Genomic DNA, 27,603 nt, shown 5'->3' with positions numbered 1-27,603 from the left:
AGTATATGTTTTCTAATTGTTACATTGTTACGTTTGGTGATACTTGTCATGTATGTATGTACATATGTACCTATCCGTACTTACCTATATATGTATATGTATATACGTACTCATGTTAATCGACATGAAAAGCATATAATCAACCGAAACTAAAAGCTGTATAAAAGATTTGTTTTTTATTCGTTAGTCATGAACACGTTAACGAGTGACAATGATTTATTCAATACATTGGTGTTAGAAAACATCTCGCCTCAATGTCGTAACGAAAGTAATTTTAAAACTGCTTACGAAATAAATCAATTCGAAAAAAGTAATATCTTGGAAGCATCTATCAATGATTGTTCATTGCAAGAAATATATCAAAGTAAAAACGACGTTATGGAATGCAATGTCGAAGATTGTAATAGTGTGTTGAACGTTAATGAGCAAATAATTTCCTCTTTGTTAGATTTAAAAAGACACATAACCTCTGCTCTTCAGAAATGTGAAAAAAAATTGATAGTGATAGAAACAAGTTTACAGAAACATTCAGGTGGAGATACAAAGATTTTAATTTGTAATGCTGGTATACCATACTTCAAAGATAGAAATTACTTTTTTCCACCTAAAAACGAAGATGAAATACTAAAAGAAAATTGGAAAGAACTGCAGCTGAGAAATCTTCCCAAAGTCTGTTCATGGACAATTAAGGAAAGAAACGTACTTCTAAAAGCAATAAAAGAAGAAGCTATCGCCGATGTACTACGTTCTCAAAAGACAGATTGTACGACGGTTGATGGGCTAACAGTTAAATCTATTATTAAGGTTGAAGAGGAGAGGAGAGAGGACAAAACGTTCCCACCTACAGATTTCTCAGAAATTGTTGGCCCATTAGAAAAAAAAGAATTTGATTGGTTCAAAATATCGTCTATTCATTTTGACGATATACATTCTCCGCTTGATTGTCGTGTTATGTGGAACGTTTTCCTTCATCCTGATATCAACAAAAACGTTTGGCCAAAATCGGAAGACGTTAAATTGAAAGAAATTGTAAAGAAACATAAATTTCAAAACTGGGACAAAATTGCTAAAGATTTGAGTACAAATCGCACTGCGTATCAATGTTTTATTAGATACAACACGACTAAAAAGTTGCCTAAAGTTCAAAATTACACGTGGAAATCTGAAGAAGACGAGAGACTTTTAAAACTGGTCGATATATTTAAAATCGGTGATTTTATTCCCTGGGGTGAAGTGGCCAATTGGATAAAAAATAGAACTAAACAACAAGTTTACTTCAGGTGGACGTACAGCTTGTCGCCTTATTTAATCAAAGGTAGATTCACTAAAGCCGAAGATAAACTTTTAAAAGATGCTGTTATTAAGTATGGTACAAATTTTCGTAAAATATCAGCTGCATTAATGCCTAATAGATCGACCGTTCAACTTCATGATCGTTATGAAATATTAATCTCCAATCAAATTGAAAAAAGGAAAGTATGGACGTTTGCAGAAGATTCAAAATTGCTTGATCTGTTTGCACGTTTTGGTCCAAATTGGTCGAGAATAGCTAAAGCATTTTCAAGCAAAACTAGAACTCAGCTGAGACATCGGCACACAGCTCTACAGAAGTACATTAAAAGAGGCATTTCTCTGCCTGAACTACATAGAAATCAGTTCCCTACTATCAACAAAACCAGAAATAAACAGAGGGAAAAGATATCTTACAAGGATACACTTGATCAAATTATGAATCCATCGAACGAACACAATGACAATAATATAGATACAGAATTAATCAAGTATTTTTATACAAAACAAAAAGCAACGCTCGTTCATAAGAATAAGCTTTATACTACCGAACAGTTATCACACGATACAAAAAAGTTGTACAGTATTTTACAACAATTACATGCTAAACTTCGCATACCCGATAACATCGCTAATATAAAATTAACCGATAAAGATCAACAACTTTTATATTCATTGAAAGAATATGCAAAGCTGAAGAGCGATACGGAAAAACGCTTTCAAGTTATAGATGAATGCAGTTTACGCATGTTTGGAACAAATCATGATAAACGAGAAGATTCTCACTTTATACCGCCACCTCCTTCTGATTCGCAAATAAAATTGAAATCAAGTAAATCGGTCGAAAGTAAATGCATTGATTACAATTTAAATACAAACGATAAGTTTTTAGTTGACAAACCGGCAGAAATGAGTACTCCAGATTTTGTCATTTCTCACATTGGTGGTCACGAGCAACAGTTGCAGTTTCAAAAGTTAAATCGGTTATTTCAAGTTACCGATGTCGGCGATAAACGGTCTTACTTACGAAATGCTTCTATACGTCCAACCAAAATATTCTTGTTACAGCAAAATAATAATAACTTGACCGATAGAAAGGATTCAAGTGGCAACGATAAATTAACAGAAATCGGAACAATGGTTCGTTCTGAATGCAATGCTATATCCTTCGAAAGAAAAAGTGTCGATACTCGTAGGCATGTAAAGTTACAAAGCGATAATCACAGGAAATCGCGCATGGAAACCGTTAAAAAAAATTACGCGTTATTTACTATGCCCGAAGAGATTCGGTATTCATCGTCTACTTCCGAAACAGAGATAACTACGGAAAAGGATGTATCCGTGATAGAAGCAACCTATGCAACCATGTTGAGTTTCAAAAATTTAATACATTTCAAACGATTTAATGAAAGTTATATCGGATCGAATCAATTTTTGACGCAACAATCGTATAGGTTTGAGGAAGCGTTCAAATTATTGGAAACTCGTTTAGAACAACTATTTCGGTATCCAATAGGTTTGTCAAAAACTGCATTGCCAGAAGTTTATGTAATAGATACCACGGAGAACACAAATTCGAATGGAAAATCTTCCGATGTATCGAAAATAAAAAAGTTACAAACATTCGATAAAAGTAATAAAGATGTAAGCTGATAAAATATGGTAAAATTGATTTATTAACCGTTTTTCGTTCATCAGCGATCGAACGGTATATACTCGAAAATCGAAGTATCCCTCTTTATTATTGTAGTAATAAACGTGTTTTCGATTTCCCAAAATCCTTTATATGAAAAAAGGTTGCACACCTTTCTCTTATACTCTTTTAAAGATTTAAAAAAAAAACCATCCCCGCGTTTTTTTCCCGTTTTGGGGAAACACCCTCCCCCTGTCGTCCTCCACTAGAACACGTCCCAGTTGGGTTGACGTTCTTAGATCATATATACGTATATGGCGACAAGGCCCGTGATGGAGCGCTTGCGAGAAAGGATGTATGTAATACTCGTGCAACACCTTGCAGCCATCACGGGAAAGAGGGGCCCAGGTGCCGGGGCGCCATGCTCCCACTTATAACCCCCACAATAATTTCGTTTCTTTAAACGGTTGAATTATTAGTTTCATTTTTTGTATTTCGTCTGTAAACAGTACAGTATTTTATTTAATGAAACGACGATGAACCGTTTAACATTTTCTTGTCGGCCAATTTACGTTACGCCACCATTGATTATTATGTACGGTTACGGCTAGTTGGTTTTTAGAAAAATATTCTATTCATTCCGCTTCTATTGCATTTCTGTGTTATTGGCAAAAAAAATTAAACTAGAAAAAAGAAACAATTTTACAAATCATAATAATATAAATGTTAGAACAAGAATATGAGAAATTCCATGATTTCTAGACAAACTGTTAAAACACATTAAACGATGAATGCAAATTATATATAATTCCAAGTATTAAAATAAATTTAAATACAAATTACATGTAAACTTGACTTAAACACATTTTGTACAATGAATAATAAAAATAAACCCTGTGGTTTTTTTTTATTAGATCGAATGCTTTTTTAACATTATTCGCTAAGGTGATTGTTACAATGGGTCGCGATTTTTTATTGTTCGATTAAACCTCTCGAAAGAGAGATGAAGTACGTACTAATGATTATAAACCAATATAAGAAAAAACTCGACGGAATATCGACGTAAAATACGATTGTAAAAGTAGTCTGTCGTTAAAATTAACATATTCTGAACATTGAAACAACAGATATACGTATATGTAAAAGAAAAACAGAGAGTCAAACTTCACTTCGAGTTACGAAAGTATCTCAACCCTGATAACCGTATGACCGTATCGTATCGTATCGTATCGTATCGTATCGTTTCCACTGCGTATACGTAAATCTCATTATAAATTTAATCAACTGTGAATTATTATTTTCACAGACCAATCGGGTCAACTACTTCTTCTTTAAAACTGAATTATTGTAGCTAGTCATAATGATTGCACAACCTGCCGTAAAAACTCCCCACAGGAGAAGACTAGCTTCTACTTTATGAACCAAAGATCTCAGGCTATCAAGGAAAAGTTTCAACGGTTCGTTCGTTACTTTGAAAGCTGGCTTGTCCTGAATGATTTTCATCTTTGACAAATACTCGATAAGCGGTGGGTGATCGTGACTAAATATTGGCAAATATTCCTCGATCTTTTCTCTTGTCCACCAGGCTTGCTTATTCCACCTACATAATTATAGACAATAAAATTAACGTGCAACAAGTATATGACGATAAAGAAAAAGCTACCAGTTAATTATCCGTTTAATTTCTAGCAACGTTGTTCAATCAAGTAAGTACTTACGATTGACTCCATGGGGTGTAATGGTAACGATAAAGACTAGCTTTAATGTATTTTGGTGGTTTTTCACGGAACGGGCTCTCCACGTTGTTCATTAAATTCAATACCTCGGATTGACCACTTAAAAGACGATACGCTAATGACATTAACCATGGATTTTGATGATATGTACCCAACGCAGCAAACCACATTTGCCAGTCGAGTCGCGGTTGATGAGGAGCTGAAAACGACAAACATCGAGAAAATGTGTTACGATCGAAACGATCAGGCACGTTCAATCTCATCAAAGATTTGCTTCAGCTTCTCTAAATTTTCAAAAACAATTCACTTACCAACAAACGGCAACGAATTGTTAACATTTCCTGGCTTATATAAAAATTCGTATTCTTTCCACGGTCCATCGATACTATCGCTTCCTTCGATGATCACTTCCGGTCTACCCTCCACACCAGTCATGCGTCTAAATAATCCATAACTGTTTACCAAACGAAGATGTTCGACTTTTCTTTGTACCTGTCTTAGTTGAGTCGGTATCGTCGAATTATGAGTATGATGTAGCGTGGCGTAGGGTACCTATAGAAGAAGACAGACGGAGAAGAAATCATTTTTGCTTTCGTTACAACAGACCATTCGATGGTTCACTTTATCATATACGATATACAGGGTGTTCGACAACAGGTGGGAGATTTTTTAACGGGTGATTCTAGGGATCAAAATAAGACGAAAATCAAGTATCTGTCCGGGGCAGATTGAAGAATCACCCCTTAAAAAATCTCCCACCTGTTGTCGAACACCCAGTATGTACATAGTCATAACATTTACTTACAATACTTATAGCAAAGATCAAACAAACCGCTACTGTATACAAAATCGTAACAAAGGTCGTAAAAATTTTGTTTCTCATTCCTTTTACCGTTAATAAAGAAGCAACAATCGCATTTGCAGCTGTAATACCAAGGGATATTACACCGATATAGATGGAAATAGGAATTATTCGTGACAAAACATAATCAAACTGTTCCTGCGTGAATGCTAAAAAACGAATCATCACGGTTATAACAAGGAAAATAATAATGTACAATTTACAAATGGCATACGTACCGATATCGCTTTGAATGGTCCAGTTATCTGTCACTCGAAGATTATAATACACGTACGTTTCATAAAATATTCCTGCATAAACTAATATACACAATATCGTAGAAAGATATTTCGTACGACTGTAGGAATTGTTTTTAGATTTTCTTTTATAAAAAAATTGATCATCTAGCAGAGAAATGCACAAACAAATAGTTAAGAAATTAAAAAAGTTATAATTCCCTGTCGCTATAATATGTACTTGTAGAAACACCTATAATCAAAATAAAAAGCAATCACCTTAAATCGTTATATATCAAATTCTATCTAAATATATCGATATATCGATACACTTATATTTACCTGCATATAAAATGCTGTTATTCTCACTTTTCTGTTCGGAAAAAAGAATAAAAATGGGACGACAAGTTCAAAAATATTCACAATCACTGTAGTGAAACGTAAAAACCATATTGGCAAATGATGCGCGTACCACGCCAAGGGGGTAGGTATACACTGTGATTCAAAATGAACATTTAGACCTGAAACAAATGAGATATATAAATATATATATATATATAAACATTCTTGTTAGATTCTGATACTATACCATCCAATTTCCACCATACAGGACAACCAGAAGTAAGTTTTACTACTCCGCTGGAAAACATTACGCGAAAAAGTAACCAACGTACGGTCCAAAAAGTTACAGCATCGCTCGGAGTACTTATTTTTCCATGCTGAGAATACCAAAATGGTGCTACAAGTATGCATAAAAATCCTGCTTCTAATAAAAGTACATCCCTGTAAAAATATGAGCAACATAGAAAATACAACTGATAAACAATTTTTACTTTTTATACAGAAAATCTTAATTATTTCATAGCAGTCCAATTGTATCATTTTACAATTCTTCATTCTGCACATATTTGCTATTTACAAATCGTTTTTAGAACACAAGATTAGCAACCTAATTAACAAACCATAATAATAATGGATTCGTGTCGTGTAAATGAAAAAAACACATATATAATTATAAGCATTGAATACTTACCATTGAAACCACATGAATATCTGACCAATTTGATACAAAGAGTAATATAATGCCCAAAGTAATGCAAATACCAATGCGATGCAAAACTTTTGTGAAACAAATCTATAAAAAAAATTCATTCGTTACTATTACTTGTATATCATTCAAATGAACAAAGACAAAAAAAAGAAAGAAAGGAAGAGAGATAATATATAAATTTTTACCCTGCAAAGGAAAGAAGAATTCCGATAAGTGATACCACATCCAACATGTATTCCACGTTTAATCCCAAGTAAGGAGCAAACCATAATAACGTTGGTTTCTGCTTCAACTTATCAATCAAAGGTGCCCGACCTTTTAAATCCAATTGAGTTCTAGCTGGTAGTATTCCATTATCGCCGTATAATCCTTTTTCATGAGAAAAAAATTGTTATCAGAAAGATGTAATAAAAAATATATCATAAAAATTCTATTTACATTATTACACATTGTAAAGTAATAACTACAAAAATGGACAATCTTTATTTTGTTACCACCCTTACTTAACAAGTTTATTTAATGATTATAAATAACTTTTAACTCGTATAAAAAAATCATTAATTAAAATATAAAAATACGCATGTGTGCTATGAAGGAAAAGGAAAAGAAAGCAGAAAATATAACAAGGAACATTAGAATATAAATGTATGAAATATTTACCTGGAATTTGTATGTAAAAGCTAAGAAACGCGAAAATGTATATTATACACATTCCTCGTAAGAATAAATTCCGAGTATATCGTACTTGTGCCATTATGTAGCTATGGTGATTGTTCTTACTTTATTTAATTTATCTTAAAAGACTAATATATATTCAAACACAACAAAGAATAAAAATCAAAAATCCGCGACAAAACGGCGTATCTATAGATACTTTGCGTACACCCAATTTGTTAAAATTCTATAATCAACAGCTGCAGATATTTTCAGTCACGCCGCTCTTGCCGGGTACCATACGAAAGAGAAACAACAATCCTATAGTCACGAAAGAATATAGAGTGGTATCCACCCTGCAATACGTAGAATACATGCGTGTGCTACATACATACATACATGATTTTTATTAACTGCATGTAAAATGACCGCAGCTTCTTGGATCTATGTATGTACTTTTTTCCCAATATACATTTGGTACCATTTTTCTTTACAGTATTGGCACAAATTGTTGTATCGTCTTTTTTATAATTAAAATTTACTATAGAAGTATGTATGTGTTCAAAATTTTCATTCAAGGATAATAGAGTTTAGGATAAATATAATTAACGTAATAACTGGAAAAATAAAATTTTCTATTTTGTCCAAGCAATTTATTTAAATTATACTATATAGCATTACATGTTGCACCCTTAAATATATTATTTAATTTTAATGATTAAATGTATGTTATCGATATGTCCTTTCAGAATTGTTCCATAACTAAATGCCATTACAAATGATTACCTGAAAAATAATTATAAACTGCTGAAACGGATTAATCCAACTTTCCATTACTATTGACTAATGAATCGAAGGAACAATTATGCATCAAACTCCTTAAATTACTCTTTTATGTATTTAATTTATGGTATTTAGCTTCCAGTTCTTCAAGCTGTTTCTGTTGCTTTTTCTTATTGTACTCCTCTATAAACTCCAAAAAGTGAGTATAATCTTTTTTACTCGTAGTACCATACTTTTTCTTTTCATTAATTATCCACTCTTCAATATTTTCTGTTTGATTGAAATAATAATAAACTCCAATTGGAAATAATATATACATCATCATTCGTCCAACTTCTAGTTGCCAACTTCCCATTGTTTATAAATCTGTAAATTGAATATTATTACAAAAGTACAATATTAACATTTTCAATGGCCTAATTAAAATAGTACTTTATTATAATATGAAATTAAAGATGATGATTAGTATAGCAGAAAATAGTAACAAATGTGTGTTGCTTTCGACAGATATTATAAAAAAGATATCGCAGTACTTGTTATCAATTTCAATATCGATCGGTACATACAAAATACAATATTCACAGCAAAGTGCAGCAAAGACAGACTATATAAACTTAGATGTGTATTGTGAAAGTCACTGACATAGGGTAGAAAATTGTAGAACCTATGTAACTTTTAAAGTTGGTAAAATTGTATCATAAAATGTACTTTACTTATGTATGTACATATGTACATATACCGTAGTTCACCAGAGTCCATAACTGCGAAAAGACCAGTTTTCGTTCTTCGCGCTTCTCCAGTGCGCATCTTCGCCCTGATTGGCGATACTTCCAAACGAAGTGGAAAGCGATTAGCAGAGAGCTCGCTGCGTTCCCCCACCATCTTCCAACCTGCGCGTCGCAGTTATGGACTCTGGTGAACTGCGGTATATGTATGTATGTATGTATGTACATATATATGTATGTATTCTCTTTACAGTCCTATTCAAGATTTGTTTTCTTATATTGCCATTGTTTGACATTTTTTTAAGAGTTCATAATGAACTTTCATCGGTGCGAGTGAAACTTAAAGATCAATAAACATTATGGAAACATTATTACCATCGGAAATAGCTAGACTGGTTCTTGGTAAGAGTAACGCGATGTATACATACATTTCAAGCGTCATGTTTGTAATAATAATAACTTGTTGTGTGGCGGGAATGTAAATATTTTATTCTGATTGTGATACTAAAACATGAAAAAATGAATGCGATTGCTTTTGCTGACATGCATTTTGATAGTTGTTTCACTCTTACGAATTAAAGCGCCAAAACTACAGCTTTAGTTTCATATAAACAAATAAATAAATTAATGTTACATATATATTATATTTACAGTTGTTATAGAGAAGATTAGTTTTAATTTTTATTTTTTATATTTTATATTTTTACTGGGATACATAGGAAACATTGAAACAAATCATAATAGTTAATTGTGAACATTAATTTTAGGATACCTAGAAGGTCAAAGGTGTCTAGAAGCTGCCAAAATATTTTTAGAGACTTGTCCCCATTTACAAGAATGTCGTACAGTATTTTCTAGTGGGAAAAGATTTAGTACCAAAGTTAACGGAATGACACTGATAGATGTTATTGAAAAATTTGTTGCTATTAACATAATAAGTAAGTCTTTTTTATAGTTTAATATGTGGCTTATACATAATGTTTAGTTTATTTAAAAACTTGTGTAAAGAAGTATATAATTTTTGTACAGTTCAGGAACGCCTGAACAAAATTACAGACTGCGAACAATTGAAACACTGTGGAGATTTACTAGAACAGTTAAAATTTCTCATAGAAGAAACCCGCGGACAACGTTTTGTCGTTAATATCAACGTTCCTTCGCAGGTACTTAGATAAAATGATTAATTACGAGGTGATCAATTAATAACGGTGTAATATTTCTATGTATACAGGGTAATTCCCAAGTATCCAATGGCTCTCCCATAATATCTAGCAGTGTACGTAAAAGATGTCACAGTAACAGCGATCGTGAACGATGCAAACGTACAAAAGTGATGGCGAATACATCGCAACAAATCAACTCGGCCGCTGGTCACGGTAGACGCTCATAAGCTCTGAAGAATATTCAATATTCATTCTAAACGTTTTAATGAATTCATTGTTTGTTTGTAGTAAATAGTTACGATAGCATAGAGACAACACCATTAGAAAGTTTGCCTGGTCACACAAATACGAGCGAACAATCTAAATGTGGTAGCATTCACGTGGAAGAGAAGAAACATATCAGCTCTGAAGAAGAAGTTGGAAGTATTGGCAATAATAGCAATAGTAATAGTTGTAATAATAATAATAACGGCAACAACAATAACAACAACAACAACAACAACAACAACAACAACAGTAATAGTAATAATAGTAAATATATATGTAGATGAGTATATATATAGATGGTAAGATTAAATAAACATTAAAGGTAACTATATAACTTGATTGTTAATGCTTGAAATAGGTACTAATCAAGATGCGCAAAATCTAGAAGATGCTGTAGTAGATAATACGTGTAAAACGAATAATGGAAAAGATTCGTGCACGTTTGAAAAATGTACTGCGGCTACAAGCACGGAAGAGTTACGGAGTTATTCGTGCGTGGAGGTCCAGACTAGCCCGTACGATACACCGGAGTCCGAATCAGAAAGCAACGACGAACCAATTGAAAATCTCAGTGTACGTATCAATGTTTTTGGTTTGTTTACTTTTTTCTTTTTCTTAACGCTAATTCACGAACTAATTAATAATGAATAATTTTTTATTGTCACGATAAGTTACTGACGAAAGAGTTGTTGAATCGTACCGAATTACAAGAAAGAATTGCCGAGAACATTAACAAAGCAATACTTCCAACGGATGTATCATCGAAAGAGGAAAATTTAAATGATTCGACGAACGGCGAAGCAAATACCTCTGTCATGGCAGACTTAAGTAACGCGATTAAATCGATAGTAGAGGCAACGGAATCTGATCCTGTATTTGAAAGATTTCTCGATGAAATGATCGGCTCGCAGATAGAAGCGGATACGAGTCCCGATGAAGACATCGAAGCCAATAATAGACCGAAAACGAAGTTGACGAATGGATCGCGAGAGAAAGAAATTGAAATTTCAACAATGGTGAATAGTAGCTCAACAACAGAGTTGGTAATATCAGATATGAAATTATCCGAGGAGGTAAAGGTGACAGATATACCGTTAAAACAGAGACTTCGCAGTTCTTCGAGGCAACAAAATGCTCGAGTCGAAGATGACCAACGAGAGCAAGAGAAGGAAGATAACGTGTTGGAAGATCAAAACGCTGCCGCGATATTAAGTATAATAAATGCCAATATTACGAACAAGTGTCCGACGACGTACGAGGAAAAAAGCTTAGAGAGTCGAAAAGAAGTTGTACCGGTCGACATTGAGAATGAAAAGAAATCGAAGGTTTCGACATTTGAAGTTTCTTCAGAGGATGGTAGTAGGCAAGAGGAACATGGAAAATCATCGAACATTGAAAATCAACAAATTGTTTGTATCAATGAAGAAACAGTTCGAAATATTAACGCGGCTGAGACAAAGGTAAAAAAGTCGACGGTAAGGAGAACGAAGCCGTCGAAAGCTAAAAACGAATCGGAGAATAATCTGAACGGTAACAAAGGCAATACATTCGATGAACAAGACATAATGACGATGCCAACGTTGATAGTGTGTTCGAAAGAAGAAATAAACAACATATTATGTGCAAGTTCTATACCGTCTAGAAGAAAGTCGCGGTTCGTTCCTATCGTTCCAAAGGATCCAACAGGTAAAAATGGGAAAAATTTTATGGAGACGCTGTATTTGAAAACTGTAAATGTTCCTCAAAAGGTAGCACCAACGACATCGTCAACATCATCAACGTCGTCAACATCGTCAACATCGTCAACATCGTCGACGTCGATGACTCGTCAAACAATCCATTCAGGCGAGAGGCAGGATAAACAAATAAACAACAAAGGAAAATGTAGATCGATTCGGAGCGTTAATAATTTGGCAGGTAGTTCGATAACAAGTCCCGCCATTTTACCCAACACCACCACGAGCAAACTCATCGTCGGAGAATCGATTACTCTTTACGGGAACGAAAATAGTGCAAGAACATTAGTGGATAGTTCAAATATGCCTACTATAAACATAGAAGATAACGTTAGTTTGTCTGGCTCGGGATTATCTCCGTACTTAAAATTCAATTGCAATAAGAACAATCAAAATCAAAGTTTGTCAGACATCGACTTGACACCTGTTGTACAAGCTACTGAAAAAGCTGTTGTTCCGGTTAAAAGTAACTTCGACGACGAGCAGCAGCCATTGAATTGCAAGGCTGTTGCGGTCGACCCGATTACTAAACGCACTCCGAGAACGTTGTTGAAAAGCAGGACAAAAAATTATAGATTGAGTTTATCTACACCCAGACGGAAAAGCAATCATATAAGAGTTCTCGATTTCAATACACCGACGAAGGTAATAGCTTCGACGTCAGCGTCGGCAGTGACAATTGCGGGAACCGTAACGGGCAATATTGCATCCAGTGGAACGGTTAGCGATAGCGAAAACGTGTCCTCCTTAAAACACGTTAAATCGGTATGTAGAACTTGTCTTTTCAAGTCCCCACCATTTTCTAATTCTACGATGATCGGGCATCAAACGACGTGCCCGGAAACAGTTATCGAATCGTCAAACAAAGTTGCCGTAGCGACAACCGAATGTTCTGTATCGAAAGTTACAAACGTTTCGGAAAAGTGTCGGAAGGACGAAAACAATGTCAGCATTTTGTCCGAACAGAAATTAAAATCAACGAAAATGGTAAAGGACACATGGGACGCGGACTTGAGGAAATCTTTACAAACGACTAACACGGAAGACGATCGTCGGAAAAGCAAGAGCGTTGTTTCAAATAAAGAAAAGTGCAAATCACGCGCGTCGAAAGGAAAAAGTATCAAAAGTCTACCGACTAAAGAGTCGTCGGTTGCCGCTGCAAAAGAGAAAAAACGAAAAAGGACAAAAGGAAAGGTGTTGTCGACAGAAGAAGAAAAGGCAGAGAGTAATATCGTGTCGATACCGGATAAAAATTCGTTGTTCGATATCGATAGTGCCAAGACAAACGACGTTTTGCCAACGCGTAGTAACGAGAATAAACATAAAACTGTCTCTGAACGGAACAAACTGGACGAATTATCCATTTTCGAGAAGAATCGTGTCGATGAATCGTTAGTGATAACAACAACGACAACAACCACTACTACCACTACGATGATAGAAACAATAACAACAATGGCAACGATGACGGCGACGTCGATGACGACGACGACGACGACGACGGCAACGATAACAGCAACAAGAACAATCGACGATTCGAAAGTTGAGAAAAATAATATGAAAAAGTATGTCCCATTGAAAACGTTAAAAACCAATTTAAATAGATGTGAAAAATCGACGAACGAGAACAATATAATGTCGACGAATGGGAATGATACGCAATTCTCTGAGCTGACGAAAATTTCCACGGATGTCTCGCAGCAATTATTACAAATACCTAATTTGATTGATTTGGAAACGCCAAGAAAGTTGGAGAACTCCGACGTTCCACCGACACCCAGATTACTTAGTCCTAGCAGCAGTATCACGCCGTTTGTTAAAACAAACGAAGACTCGAGTAAAATACGAAATTTTATAAGTACTCCGGAATTTCCGACAACACCTTGTATAGCGTTAACTCCAAAACACTTGGAAGAAACTACGACCGATAATCCGAAGGAAGAAACCTTCCATTCCTGTTCCCCCTATTATAAACCTACTTTTGAGCAGAACGAACATTCGGAGAAATTATCAGGGTCAAAGACGTCAAAGACGTCAAAGACGTCAAAGACGGCAAACGATTTGCAAAAATCGCCTGTAATATCATCCTCCTCGCAATGCACGAACCAGTGCGTGCCGCCCGGCAACGTTATCGGTTCGAGCAGCACCTTTCAAACACGCCTATCTGAAAAATTAGAAATAACACAATTTGAAGTGATCAAGGAAAATTTGCCTAAAGAAGAGGCAATAAAAGAGCTTAAAATATCAGCCAGTTCTCGAGATTCGACGTCGCATTGTACAAAAGGTAACAAAGCTAATTGTCGTGTCAAAGACGAGAATGCAGAATTAATTATCGATAAAAACGGCACGGACGATAGCAGTACGGCCAAATATTGCGCGAGGGTAGTTGATAACAAAAAAAAATATTTGCGCAACTGCGAAGAATCCTTAGACAGAGACGCATCATCCTCTTCCTCTTCTTCGACCTCTTCATCCTCATCGTCGTCCTCCTCCTCCTCCTCCTCGTCCTCGTCCTCTTCTTCGTCCTCCTCATCATCATCATCATCGCCCTCGTCTTCGTCTTCACCTTCGGCATCTTCCTCGCCGATTTCTACATTTTTACCACCTTCGTCCATTTCACCAGAATTGAAAGTAACAAACTCGTTGGAAACATCATCGTCCAGCAAAAAGAATAAAAAAATTTCGAATCAAATTTATACAGATACTACGAGCAATGACAATTCAATATGCAAACTTGCTACGCGTCGAATACAGGAAGAAACAACGAATACAGAATATTTGGTTACCTCGGCAAGTACTTTGACAAAATTAACGATCAAATCAACGGATGTATTATGTACGAATCGTACCGAAGAAGCAATTATCGCTTTAAGAAAATGCGAGTCATCGCCGTTAAAAGTGTTTTCGGTAATGAAAAATGAAAGGGATCGACAGAAGGAAGAAGAAGAAGAGGAGGAGGAGGAGGAGGAGGAGGAAGAGCTGCTACAAGAAACTCCGGCCAAAAATGAAATTTTAATAAACGAAGCAGATATTTCCGAAACTCCGAGCAGTTCTAAGACCGGTGTAGAAAACTTGACTAATTTATCTTCAAAAATTTCAGCGTTTATCAATTCAGAAGATGGAAATCGGAATCAGGATTTATACGTAGGAAATTGTACAGCGAAAAGCCTTAAGCAAAAGGCAAAAATAGTGAAAGCGCAACATACTTTCAAACCCACAATGTCCGTAAAACGTTTTTCTTTGTTACAAAAACAACAACAACAGCAAAAGTGTTTGACTATAGACAAGAAATTAGTCGTTCAATTAGAAGCAAAACGTCAACGTATGATAACGAAATTTAGAGATATTCCTAAATCTAGTCTTACCCGTAGAACAACCCGACAGAAACGAATTATTTGTAAGGGTAATAAAAATAATGTAACCGTAAAACAAAAGAAGAATCGTAGCGCGTCTCTTCAGATTCAGAAGAATGATGATTCAGTTAGCGAGAAGAAACAAAAGAAAAAAAAGAAAAAGAAGAAAATTGACGAGCTCGATAACGATAACGATAACATCAACAATGACAATCGTAGCAGCAACAACAACAGCAGCAACGATAATAGTATTGGTAATACCGATGATACAAGCGTAAAACGTTTAAACGTGGACAACGTAGCAGAAATGAAAGATTGCAAGAGACTGAAGGAAAATTCAAATCGAGAAAATGATAGTGATAAAATTGCGTTCAACGACACTTTGACGTTAAAAATTGTAAAGCAAACGGATGTGCAGAACGATTCAAAGAAACCTCCTATCTGCACGATTGTCGAGAATAACACGAATAATAACGAAGAAAACGATGTTGCGATTCAAAGCGAAGAAGAATTAAATAGAGTTGCGGAAGCGGAAAATAAAATTTTCAATATAAATAGAGTGGAAAATAAAGAAACAAGGAGATTGGAAACGTCAGAATATTCGGGAAATTCAATAAATTCAAAAAATTGTATTGCGATCAATGCCGAAGAAAGTGATATACCTGTTATCTTGAATAAGACTAGCAATGAAATTATTTCACAAGAAAGCAAGTTTAGTACGATGAAAAATGAAGAAAGTTACAAAGAGAAAAATACGTACAAAGCAATAAAACAAGCTAATTATAGCGGTAAAGCAAACGCCTTATCAAAATCTAAGGTTGATCTAGTAAAACGAGATTTGTTTAGCGACGAAGAGAATGATTACAAAACAAAGTTTTCATCTAATCAGAAAAATGATCTTATCAAAACTGTATCTATAGACAATTCTGACTTACCAAGTGCCAAGAATTTATCGCACGTTCTTCAGAGTTTACAACTCGTTCCCGCGTGCAAAACTGATCAACCGAACAAACTTGAATCAAAAGTGGAAAAATGCGATGGTAAAACGAATTTCAACGTGGTTGCACCAAATTCGGTAGAATACCATTTTCTCTACGACGATAGTGCTCCGTTAAAGAAAAGAAGACGAAGATACAGCAGTCACGAATTGGAATTTCAAATTAATGTAGTCTTGAACGATCAAAGTAACGACGAATGCGTTAAGGTATGGACAGCCACCGATTACGAAGAGATATTCAATCTGCCGCCAAAATCTAAAAAGAAATTAGCAAATAGAAAGTCGCCTCTGAAATACGAAAATCATTGCGAAACGTCTCTGGACACGTTAAGCGCAACAAGTACACACGCCAAGCCGCTGGCCACTTCCTCTCCTATCGATAGGCCGTTTTTCTCGAAAACGAAAAAGCTTGCCACCACCTCCCTTCTTCAAACTTCCACCGTTAATGAAAGAAATAAATATCTACAACAAACGATTGATAACAAAAAACGATTGAAAACAGACAAAAATCAAGAAACAATCACAGGTAATTCATGTTATAAAATCATATGATATCGCATACACACATATCTATGTATTATGAAATTGAAATAAATATACTTTAGTATAAAATATTACAAATTTCAGACACCTCAGTCGTAAAACTTCAAAAGAATATGCTCGTTGAGCCGAAACAAAATAACCAGGTTCGTAACTAATTTTATTCTTCTTTCTGTACGGTCATCAAACAAAAATACGTATAACGTCTCTTTGTTTCTTTTTTTTCCACAGTTCGAAAAACGAGAGCATCTAACGGATCCTCGAACATTACTGAACAATTTAGATTTAGATAAATTTTTAACTTCTGTTCATGGACCAGCCTGAACGTTCTTCAGTTTAATTTTCCATTAAAATTGTACAAAAACTTTTTTTCAACCTGCGTGTATAATACACGTTTCCCTTTCCAACTACTTATTGTTCCATCCGGGGGAAAAAAAATATGAAACGCTATTATCGCGTTTCATTTTAAATAATCTCGAATGTATTAATCATACAGTATTCAGTTAAACACTCGAATACTTTTCTTTTCTTGATACACGGAAATACGATTGGAGCCCATCCCTCTTCCTTTTAATTTTCTCATTTCACGTACAAGTATGTACTTACACAACTCGATACTTCGATCGGATGAAAAGTATTCTTTATTAGAAATATCTGACAACAGAGGCAGAACGATTTGACGCGTTACATTTTACAGGTAAAATATACACATATATACGTAAAGTAATAAGTTTCCGGCAAAGAAAAGACGCGTAAAAAAATAAATATTTAAGATTTAGATTTTACAGCTTTGTCTACATCTTCCGTAACCGCTAATAATTTTCGCCACTGTGCCATGTTCAGGCAAATACCTGCGCAGAAAAAACATTTCTTTCAGTTTTTTCTTATTTGTCTACTGTTCATTATTAAAATAGAACTTTCTAATACCTTTTTTTCCTGGCTTCAAATTTCCATCCTTATCAAAATACATTTCTCTAATGTCAACGTATAATTTTCCTTTGAAGTCTCTCACTGTAACTTGCCGATTGTTTCCTAAATCCCAAACGGCCTCTTCGTTCTCGGTCGATTCCTTTTTCGTCTTTTTCGCAGTCTTCTCTACGGTCTCATCCGCTTCCCTCTTCTTCGGCTTCTTTGATTTCACTTCCTTGCAAAGTAAATAAATATGTTATGCGCTGCTACCCAATTTTCCATCATACGAATCAAACAATTGACAATTTGAATATGTACAATATTTAGTAATTAAAGTAAAATACCTCTTCGCTACTATCGTCATCAGTAGACACGTACTCTTTTGACTTTGGCATTTTTTCAGAATGGGTTCACCTGAAACAGTCTCGTTACACTTGGTACTATTTTCGTATAAAAAAATAAAAGGAATACCTAGCAAATAAAGAAATTACTATGTTTTAGGTTATATACGTTCAATCGTTACAAAAATTAAGATAATTTCTACTTATTCGTTCTAACCTCTTAGCAAACGCAATTTAAAATCAATGCAATTATTTACCTACATATATATTTGATTTTGTAAAAATATTATGTTTATTAACGAGACAGATATACAACAAAAGTGTGTCTGTACGATAATAAACCACTGTAATTCGAAAATAACGTTCAACGATTCTCAACAGTTATGGGTTTGTATACATATAAATACATACATAAGTACCTGCCTTCAAGTTTACAGTAACCTTCGATTCAAACGATGCCTTGATTTACGCTTTCAAGGCTTTCAACGGGAAGTTTAGCACGTAAAAGGCAATCTTCAAACTTTTAAATTCATAGTGACGACTATTTTTCTGTAATTTTCTGTATTTTTCTATAATTTATCATTTATTTTCCGACCAATCAGAACGCGCATAACGCGCAGGCTCAGTCGCGGGAGTGTCGGTTACGAACCGACGCGACGCGCTATCGAGTAGTTTGTTCGCGACTACGATCGAGTTTGGTTCTCGAAGCCAATACTCCCGCAGTTGAACTCGCGCTCTACTTGTGCTCTCATTAGCCATTGTTTTTCGTTAATAATTAGAAAACGAAGTCTTAACCAACATTTTGACAAAGGAAAAAGTTGTTTAGAATCATCCTTCTTCGGATCTCGACCCAGTTCTGGGACACCCTGTATATTAATGTACAATAATGTAAGGATTACAAATGATTATATTGAATTGTATCGATAAAATTTATTCAATTTTTGCACTGATATTAATATAGACGATAATACGGATCCATATATGGATGAACATAACAAACTAAAAAATTAGATTTACGCCTGGTAAAACGTATTTGGTCAGATAAGATAACGAACATTACACGGTAATGATCTAATTAAATTAAATTTAATTAAATGAATTCTTTGTTTTCACATATGTAAGTACGTGAAAGTAATCCATTGCGAAACTACTTTCGTGCATACAAAATACTTCCACTTTCATTCTTATCACAATGCATCGCGACAACGTTTGCTATATTAATACATCGATCAGTAATTAAATAGAATTCATGGAAACGTATAAACATCAAAGTCAAATACTTTACGAATGTTGCTTTCAATACGAAGCGCAAATAATTACGCATTTACCGAGAAGTAAGATCATCGGTATACATATGTATGTATGTACACAAATATGTACAAGAAACCAGTTACATTTTTTTCAGTTTCACTTATCGTTAAAAACAATCATTTACCTTACCATTTTTTATTTTACAACACATCGTCATTTACCGTTTCCTTATTTTACATTATTAGTATCATCGTTATCATCATTATTGTTGTTATTATTATAATTATTATATTTGTTTTGTAAATGATTTTCTTTCCTTATGAAGAACAGTTAATTTGATCAATTAATTACTATCACTCGCGGTTCGAGAAGTACGGGTTAAAGGCCGTCTACTATCCTCATCCGATCCGTAAACCGCTTCTTCATCCGATCCATATATAACATCTTCGTCGGAATCGTTAATCATAGAAAATGCAGGGTTGTCCTTTGTTATGGAGGAATCTGTTATCAATTGTAACAAGATTTATCGTTCGTAAAATAGGCGATTATTATTATACGCTATGCATACCGATCATTCGAGTACGTAAAATACTTACGTTGACCGTAGACTTGTTGCTGTGCAGGCGCGTACACATAAGCCATGGTATACAAATAAAAATTAAGAAGACCGTAGAGAGCCATAAATTGAGCCGACGAACGGTAATAAGTAGTTAGACGAGAAGCAAAACTATCCTCGAAAATACCAGCTCCAAACTGTCGTGCTGTCACACAGCCACAAACTAACGAAACAACACTAGCCAGTAACGTTAAAAAACGTAATCGAAGATCTAGAAAAGATAATATACATACTGTAAATAGCCGAAAAATACAAATAACATTTTTATAAACATGTTTATCGTACCGAAGTACGGCATAGATCTTAATTCACTGTACGCCCTCAATATTAAGAGGAGCAAGTACGCGATATAAAAGCCTCCTACTGTGAAGAAGAACACCTTGAAACCCTGCAATCATGCAGGACATTATTGATAACAAACCACATATCGTATATTAGGTGTAAGTAAATGATAGTCTCTTCTCTTTGTTGACACTTACGAAATAATTCGATGTGTCAAGAACGTAATTATAAGTAGGATCTTCTAATTCTGTACAACGAAGCCAGGTCGCAAGAATGAGCGCCGAACACCATAGCAATCCAACTACTAAAACTTTTGGTAGATAAAACGTGATCAGGCGTCTTTCATTCTGTCGGAAATATAGGATACATCAGTTTTGCAGGCAACCCACTGTCATTGCGTTTACATTAAACTACGTTTAAGTTGACGAAGTAACGAAAAATCATACTTGTCTTAAACCATGGTAAACGCATAACCAAAACATGAGAACTGCACAAAGGAATGTCGTTTGCAAAATTGCATCTACCATACCAGGCACCCAAGAGTTGATCAAAAATGTCATTGGGAACAATGGATCTGAAAGAAGAAGAGAGACAAAGAAATGAACATTTGTTGAAAAGTGACAAACACTAAATCTCTAACAAATCATCAAATCAAATCTTACTATTATATAAAATTAATAATGGAAGTAATATAGAGATCCATTTCTGTTCTATCGACCAGTCGTGCAATGGATATTTTCGAAGAGAATGCCCGAACCAACACTGAAAATATAGTAAAATGTTCAGTTTCAATCAACGTATGCATATATGTACGTATATTACATTGTACATATATGAAAAAATATTTGCATTTTACCATAACTCCGAATGCAGTCAATAAGAAGATAAATCGAAACCAAATTTCGAATTCCGTGAACGCCGGGTTGTAATTTTTGTACTGTAAATAAGTAAAAATATTACCAAGTACGATTATTTCGTCGATTCTGCAAAACTATTTAAATTAAACATTTTATTTCGGGTAGTGCTTACTGACGTAGAATGTGAGTTCGTGTATGATGTAGCGTTGATGGAAGCTTTCGAGGCCGTGAAAACGAACAGTAATAATATAATAACTGTAATCGAGAAATCCGAGATGAGCAACTACGAGTTCTTCGCACGTTTGTCTTTCGCACCTCAAATGTCTAGTCCTATAATGAAAAAAAAAAACAAAAACGCACACGCACGAACGCACGAACGCACGCACGCACACATATATCAGTGATAATTCGATATATTTAATTAGATTCATATAGAAAGAAGAAATTACGTAAAATATGTTAAGTTCGATTTCATACCTATTGTGTCCAGTTTCAGAAGACAAAATAGGTACAAGTTTATGATCAGTGGTAATACCATCTATAGAGATGCTTATTTGAAAACTTTTGTCATATCTTTCATCTGTAAGAAATCAATACATCATGATTACAATTTGCATCTTACAAATGGATGTGAATATTCTTTCAGTGATTTATGTTCGTAATACCATCATTATTAGAGGTCAATAATTTTGCGATAACCCATAGTTGTTGACTATACGTGGATAACAAAGGTGTTTTCATAATAAAAGGACCGGTAGCTATTTCACTGCCATTTACACGAGCTCTTTGCTCGGTAGTTGAAGTGATAGGAGGACCTGTGGCGAAAGAATACAAGTATACGTGAATACGATATTACATGTGATAAAAAGTAACTCTGTTCAAGCAGAGAGCTTACCCGCTAGTCCAATAAACACTGCTAATCCAAAACATGCAAAGAAAGCAACAAATACCATAACAAATTCTCTCTTATGCATGGAATATAATCGCATCTGCACCGATCTACAGAAAAACGTATTATCATTATTATATTCCAGTTGCCTCTATGCAAGATAAATGAAATACCTTTCGCATCGATCGTGATGATAAGCAGGTGCAATGTATTTATTAAATTCACTGAAGAGATCACTAAACTGCGAAAGAACGTTCCTCACTCTAAGATTCCATCCTGCTGAAGGAAGATGATACGAATATCCTAATCCAGGACCATCCATCTTTACGTTGAACCTGTTACGGTATAGGTGAATATAAGATCGTAAGATAGTCGGTTATTACCTTCTTTTATTCTAACACTAAAGACATAAACATGTTACTCTTATCGCTAACGTGTAAAGTGATACGTACAATTTTTACAACAATACCTCGGTTATGCCAAATTCAATGATATCAAAATTCATATACATATAGAAATAATAATTTTTCAATGTTTCATGTACGTACTTACGTACTTACATACAACATACAACATATTAGAACCACGTGTTTATTGTAAACATTCAATGTCTATTTACATTCGAATGATCTCATTCCATTGTATAACCGTAAGTTATAAAACTCCGACAAATGTATATTCATATTTATGTAAGGTGAAAATATTCTTACCTTCCCATTTATCAACACTTTTCGATGAATCTTTGCACAGTTTCAAGGCATTTGCATCAACTGGTTTATCATATTAAATCAAAACAACTTGAAAAGTGAAGATATCGTTAACCATTTGTCAATCGAACAATTAAATTTAAAATATTCGACGGGACAACACCAATGACCACGGAAAACATTAAGTCTGCAACGACGCACGAAACGAAAACGGTAGACATCATGACGCGTGCTATTATTGATTTTTACCACCGCCATGTAAAAGTAGAGTTAGTAACTTGTCATCTCAATACGAACAAATTAATACGCGAAATGTTTGGTAGTTTCTTTTTTTTTTTTTTTTTATTATTTTAATATAGCAATATGACTAATTTTACGCCTCATTTATTGCTACAAAACGGAAAAAAAAGATGCTTTCTTCATTCATTATCCGTATTTAGATGTGAATCGTTTCACAATCGCGAAAAATAACTATAAATTATCAATTGCGATTAAAATACTTTTGAACAATTTTACGATCTCTTCATTCATCCATCTATATCTAATACCGTAATTAAAAAGTTTTGCGCGAAATAAATCTCCTTGTACACGTGATATAAAATATAAATATAATTTTTCCCTTTTTTTCTTTCTTTCTTTTTTTTTTTTTTTTTTAGTAAAAATATAATCGCCGATGACACTTAGTCCCAATATTTTATTTTTCCATCCCAACCAGCTGTAGCCAGCCTCGAAGGTTCGTGTGGATGCCACAATACATCGATACATACACCATCGTGCGCTTTCCATTTTTTGTACAATTTAGTCGTTTTCCAATCCCAAATGTAACACTTGCCATCCGCGTCACCCGATACGAGGTAACTATATATATATATAAAAAACAAAGAAAAAAACAAAAAATACATATATACTTCCAAAGTTTCAAAGTAAATAAAACAATTTTCTCACCTCATATCAGGGGAAAAGTCTAAACCACAAGCGTAACCAGCAACCATGTGACCCGTAAATGTTTTTTTACGATTCATTTTAAACCTATTTAATGCAGAGAATATAACAATCTTATTATCCATACTTTGACAAGCAAGCCACTTTTGATTAGGAGACGGAGTTACTGCGGGCATAGAATGCATAGAAGGATCCGCAATGTATTTCATATCGACCGGTATATCCCTGCACAAAGAAGAATGATTAAATTTTATTCAAATCAAAAGAACGGGCTACGTTCAATTACTTCACAAATTTATTCATCGTTGCGTTGAAAGTTTAAACGCTTGTCACGATGAACAAAGAACTTCATACCATTCCCAAACTCGCAGACTTTTATCGTCAGAAGTCGTTACAAATCTTCGGTTCTCATCAACGAACGTTATTGTATTAACAGCTCCTAAATGCCTGTCATATTCCTGAGTTATTTCACCAGAACGTACATCCCACTGTAACCGAGTATGCAATTGGCGTAAGAGCTTTGTAAAATTTACCGATTATCGAATAAATCTTACAACTTACGCAAATAATTTTTTTGTCGCTTGTTCCAGCTACGAATAGATGTTGTTTATCTGTGTCGGGATTAAATTTGACGCAGTAAGGGATTTTTCTACTCGTAAATCGACTGATGCACGAACCAGTCTCTGTGTCCCACAGTTTTACGTAACGATCATACCCAGCTGACAAAAATCTCTGTCCATCGTTATCAAAACTAATATCCCTTACAGCTTGACGGTGACCATAATAAGTTCGAATACATCTCCTATCTTTATACACCTCCCATAGCTACACTTGAAACGATAATAATCAGCATCAAATTAAAACCCATCTTTTTTCGTGTAGTACTCTTCTTTTTTCGTATTTCAAATTACACCCACCTTTACTCTGCAGTCCATACTACAAGAAAGTAACAAATGCGCCGTCCGTGGAAACCATCTAATTTGCGAAATACCTTTCGTATGACCTTCCCACGTATGAATTTGTGCTTTTGGTAAGAAACATCTATCGGGCGGTGACTCCGATCTCAAATTTACTCCAACATCCTGAGGCGCGTGCAAAAATGATCTTCCCTGATAGTCGACACTGTCTTTGACTAAAAAATAAATTTTTGTATGAAATAAAAAAGCCAGTTAAGCTTGAAAGTTTAACAATTGTTCCGGCCGTACTATGTAACACCGTCTTCTCTTCGAGAGGTTTCTCCTCCGTTGGTTTTCCTCTTCTATTTCTTTTGGCTAATATTTCTTCCAATTCAGCAGCTTCTTCCTCCGTCGGTTTGACAATTCGTTTTTCATCTATATATCCACCCCATGGGCCCAAGAACCCTTCGATATCTGCAGGATCGTCGTTTCTATGCCTTTTCCTTTTATCGGAAGGTCTTAATGTTGTATTTTCAAATACAGTTTTGCCTCCAGATTCTTCTGCTGCTTCTTTTGCTCCTATTATCGATCTACCTTCCTCCGCGCTACCATCTACGGTCGGATCTAAAGCGTATCCTATAACAGACATAATTACTGGGATAGCAAAGAATCTCATTTTGTAAATATCGCGCATCACCAACCGAGCATACCATAACTGGCAAATGTTCTTCTTTGATTTTCGAATTGAAATTCGCTTATGTGAGCCTTTTCTACATAACCAGAAAGCATATTTTTTACAGCACGCTGTTGTTGCGTTTTAAAAGGATTCTCAGGGCCAATATCTGGAGCAAACAGTTCCTCGTACTTTGGATTGTGCGTAACTTCTTCCATGGTTGAATCTACGTGTCTTACACATAATTCGGATCCCTATAATACAGTAGAGCAGAATGGCCGAATCAATACAATTAACATCAACTTTTAATTTAATTAAAACTACTTAAAAGACTTATCGTTGAATATTTACCGTTGGTATTACTTCTGGTGCTGAGCAAATCTGTATGTTTATAGACGCGGTTAATTTTTCCACAGCATGAGGTAATTCAACAACAGGTTTGTTATTTGCACCGACATCACAGTTAACCTCACTCTTTGTACTTTCATCGTCATTTTCTGACTCGCTATTATCGTCACTGCTACCATAATCTTTCAGTGCAAGCATATTTTATTGTAGATATTTATACGATAACTGTTCCTATTAACTAACGCGAAGCATTCATTTCAAAATATTCAAACGTAACATCATTGCTTATTTACGTACCCATACACACCTCGCATTGACTACAGATAGTAGACAATAGTAGAAAACTGGACAATGGACATATTTGTGCCTTGCAGATACCCTAGCCGGAAGGAATAATGAAATATGATTATTTTTAAGTTTTCTTAGTGTATTTCGTTTGTAAATCGTTTGTGATTGATTCTGAGTCTATTTTTAACGTTTGTGACAAATTACTTCTTTTGTAATTAGCAATTTTATTTCAGTCATGATGTGAGCCGAAACTTTTTAGTAATTTTTTATAATGAACAGATTTTGCGATAACTGATAACTGTAATTGATTGGAAATCGTTTGTGATTTATAAATATATCATTTGCATTGCTCGTGAGTGAATAATTTCTTAATTATCTACAAGTTTGTTTTATAATAAATAATTGTAGTACCCATGCGCAAAATATACTCAGGACTCTTGCCAAATCGCTTAAATTTTCTGTTTCATATTCTATGGGCAAAAGTTCTCTTAATTTTTTGGAGCAACTGTCATTATGCTGAAGATTTTTTATAATAAAATAACAAAAATAACAAGATAAATGATTTCATATATTTTTATATATTATATATTATTTATAAATATTGTAAACCGAGTTCCTTTTCTTTCTCTAATTCCTTCCGGCTAGCTTCATGTAGGTAGCTAAAGGCATACATATACCCTTATTTTATTTTCCGCGTTCATTTAATTTGCAGTATTTAACTTCTTAGCTTATTGAATAAACTCCTTAGGAGGAGTTTCAATGTGTACTCAATTCAATGTGTATGTATTTTTTTTTTTTTATTATTCCGTCTGCACCCTTTATATCTCTGATTCCACTATATCTCTGCACCCTTATATCACTGCATTCCTTACATCCCAGCAACATCTCACTATTCCTAACATCTCTGCATCCCTTACATCTCTGCATTCTTTTCATCCCTACATTCTTTTCATCCCTGCATTCCTTACATTGCTTCATCCCTTATATCATTACATTCCTTACATCTCTTTATCCCTTACAATCCGGACATTCTTTCCATCCCTACATTCCTTACATCGCTTCATCCCTTATATCTCTACATTCCTTACATCCCTGCATTCTTTTCATCCCTATATTTTCGTCATCCCTGCATTCTCTTCATTCCCACATTCTTTTCATCCATACATTCTTTCCATCCCTACATTCCTTTCATCCCTACATTCCTTACATCGCTTCATCCCCTATATCCCTACATTCCTTACATTTGTTGAAATTTTTGCGGCTATAAGGCCTACGGTTTTATACAAATTTAGTTCCTCTTTTCGCCACCAGAGGGCGCTGAAACGACGTCGAAATTTTAGTTCACATTTTTGCCGCAAGAGGGCCAGAAAGCCAGCATGATTTAGTTCCCTTTTTTGCCACCAGGGGGCGCTGATTCGACATCGAATCAACGCCATCTGGTTTCAAAAAAAGGAATTAAACCTTGTCGAAATTTTGGCCCTCTAGCGGGAAAAATTTGAACTAAAATTTCGACGTCGAATCAGCGCCATCTGGTTTCAAGAAAAGGAACTAAGCCTCGCCGAAATTTTGGCCCTCTGGCGGCAAAAATGTGAACTAAAA

General features: G+C 34.8%; 6 protein-coding genes across 16 annotated transcripts in view; 2 read left to right on the top strand and 4 right to left on the bottom strand.

The window, feature by feature from the left end:
- On the top strand, positions 1 to 4,859 carry Pbp95 (proximal sequence element A Pbp95). The gene has a single exon (XM_034331505.2). The coding sequence runs from the start codon at positions 190 to 192 to the stop codon at positions 2,941 to 2,943; it is 2,754 nt and encodes a 917-aa protein (XP_034187396.1). The 5' UTR covers positions 1 to 189; the 3' UTR covers positions 2,944 to 4,859.
- The window catches only part of LOC117607603 (uncharacterized), a 45,161-nt gene extending 21,642 nt beyond the window's left edge, over positions 1 to 23,519 (top strand). For 2 of the 6 annotated variants that reach the window (XM_034331493.2, XM_034331498.2), the window contains 8 exons: positions 9,717 to 9,887; positions 9,979 to 10,112; positions 10,181 to 10,325; positions 10,401 to 10,643; positions 10,738 to 10,952; positions 11,051 to 16,991; positions 17,093 to 17,151; positions 17,237 to 23,519. In XM_034331493.2, the coding sequence (XP_034187384.2) occupies positions 9,717 to 9,887; positions 9,979 to 10,112; positions 10,181 to 10,325; positions 10,401 to 10,643; positions 10,738 to 10,952; positions 11,051 to 16,991; positions 17,093 to 17,151; positions 17,237 to 17,329 (7,001 nt within the window). In that variant the 3' untranslated portion in view covers positions 17,330 to 23,519. Of the gene's footprint in view, positions 1 to 9,168; positions 9,352 to 9,716; positions 9,888 to 9,978; positions 10,113 to 10,180; positions 10,326 to 10,400; positions 10,644 to 10,737; positions 10,953 to 11,050; positions 16,992 to 17,070; positions 17,152 to 17,236 lie in introns of those variants that run through there. The other 4 variants (XM_034331496.2, XR_004582202.2, XM_076688631.1 and 1 more) reach the window with 4 other exon arrangements.
- On the bottom strand, positions 4,209 to 7,589 carry LOC117607615 (lipase maturation factor 2). The gene is made up of 10 exons (XM_034331519.2): positions 7,448 to 7,589; positions 6,973 to 7,156; positions 6,770 to 6,871; positions 6,326 to 6,519; positions 6,079 to 6,257; positions 5,740 to 5,989; positions 5,465 to 5,670; positions 4,971 to 5,211; positions 4,642 to 4,858; positions 4,209 to 4,523 (listed from the first exon to the last, which is right to left on the bottom strand). The coding sequence occupies exons 1-10, from the start codon at positions 7,539 to 7,541 to the stop codon at positions 4,244 to 4,246; spliced, it is 1,947 nt and encodes a 648-aa protein (XP_034187410.2). The 5' UTR covers positions 7,542 to 7,589; the 3' UTR covers positions 4,209 to 4,243.
- On the bottom strand, positions 17,624 to 18,584 carry Ssb-c31a (single stranded-binding protein c31A). The gene is made up of 4 exons (XM_034331563.2): positions 18,513 to 18,584; positions 18,259 to 18,328; positions 17,933 to 18,149; positions 17,624 to 17,856 (listed from the first exon to the last, which is right to left on the bottom strand). Exons 2-4 carry the CDS (start codon positions 18,307 to 18,309, stop codon positions 17,774 to 17,776), a joined length of 351 nt encoding a protein of 116 aa, XP_034187454.1. The 5' UTR covers positions 18,310 to 18,328; positions 18,513 to 18,584; the 3' UTR covers positions 17,624 to 17,773.
- On the bottom strand, positions 19,850 to 22,998 carry LOC117607617 (transmembrane protein 181). 2 transcript variants are annotated; one of them, XM_034331526.2, is made up of 13 exons: positions 22,861 to 22,998; positions 22,324 to 22,485; positions 22,157 to 22,260; positions 21,927 to 22,076; positions 21,739 to 21,841; positions 21,438 to 21,591; positions 21,261 to 21,341; positions 21,067 to 21,166; positions 20,851 to 20,978; positions 20,602 to 20,751; positions 20,408 to 20,510; positions 20,103 to 20,333; positions 19,850 to 20,007 (listed from the first exon to the last, which is right to left on the bottom strand). In XM_034331526.2, exons 1-13 carry the CDS (start codon positions 22,866 to 22,868, stop codon positions 19,850 to 19,852), a joined length of 1,632 nt encoding a protein of 543 aa, XP_034187417.2. In that variant the 5' UTR covers positions 22,869 to 22,998. The 2 variants fall into 2 exon arrangements, with proteins under 2 accessions (XP_034187417.2, XP_076544748.1); XM_076688633.1 differs by having other exon boundaries at positions 21,438 to 21,841.
- On the bottom strand, positions 23,181 to 26,433 carry LOC117607616 (pre-mRNA-processing factor 17). 5 transcript variants are annotated; one of them, XM_034331524.2, is made up of 10 exons: positions 26,416 to 26,433; positions 26,014 to 26,095; positions 25,720 to 25,898; positions 25,406 to 25,622; positions 25,005 to 25,331; positions 24,717 to 24,931; positions 24,361 to 24,624; positions 24,154 to 24,287; positions 23,803 to 24,024; positions 23,181 to 23,715 (listed from the first exon to the last, which is right to left on the bottom strand). In XM_034331524.2, the coding sequence occupies exons 2-10, from the start codon at positions 26,015 to 26,017 to the stop codon at positions 23,538 to 23,540; spliced, it is 1,740 nt and encodes a 579-aa protein (XP_034187415.1). In that variant the 5' UTR covers positions 26,018 to 26,095; positions 26,416 to 26,433; the 3' UTR covers positions 23,181 to 23,537. The 5 variants fall into 5 exon arrangements, with proteins under 5 accessions (XP_034187415.1, XP_034187414.1, XP_034187413.1 ...); XM_034331523.2 differs by lacking the exon at positions 26,416 to 26,433 and having other exon boundaries at positions 26,024 to 26,277; XM_034331522.2 differs by lacking the exon at positions 26,416 to 26,433 and having other exon boundaries at positions 25,720 to 25,954; positions 26,014 to 26,276.
- Between the last annotated feature and the right edge of the window lie 1,170 nt (positions 26,434 to 27,603).

The sequence above is a fragment of the Osmia lignaria genome, chromosome 6 (assembly GCF_051020975.1).
Source record: "Osmia lignaria lignaria isolate PbOS001 chromosome 6, iyOsmLign1, whole genome shotgun sequence".
NCBI lineage: Eukaryota > Metazoa > Arthropoda > Insecta > Hymenoptera > Megachilidae > Osmia > Osmia lignaria.
Note: the sequence above shows the minus strand (reverse complement) of the source record. Positions and strands in the feature narration are given on the sequence as shown.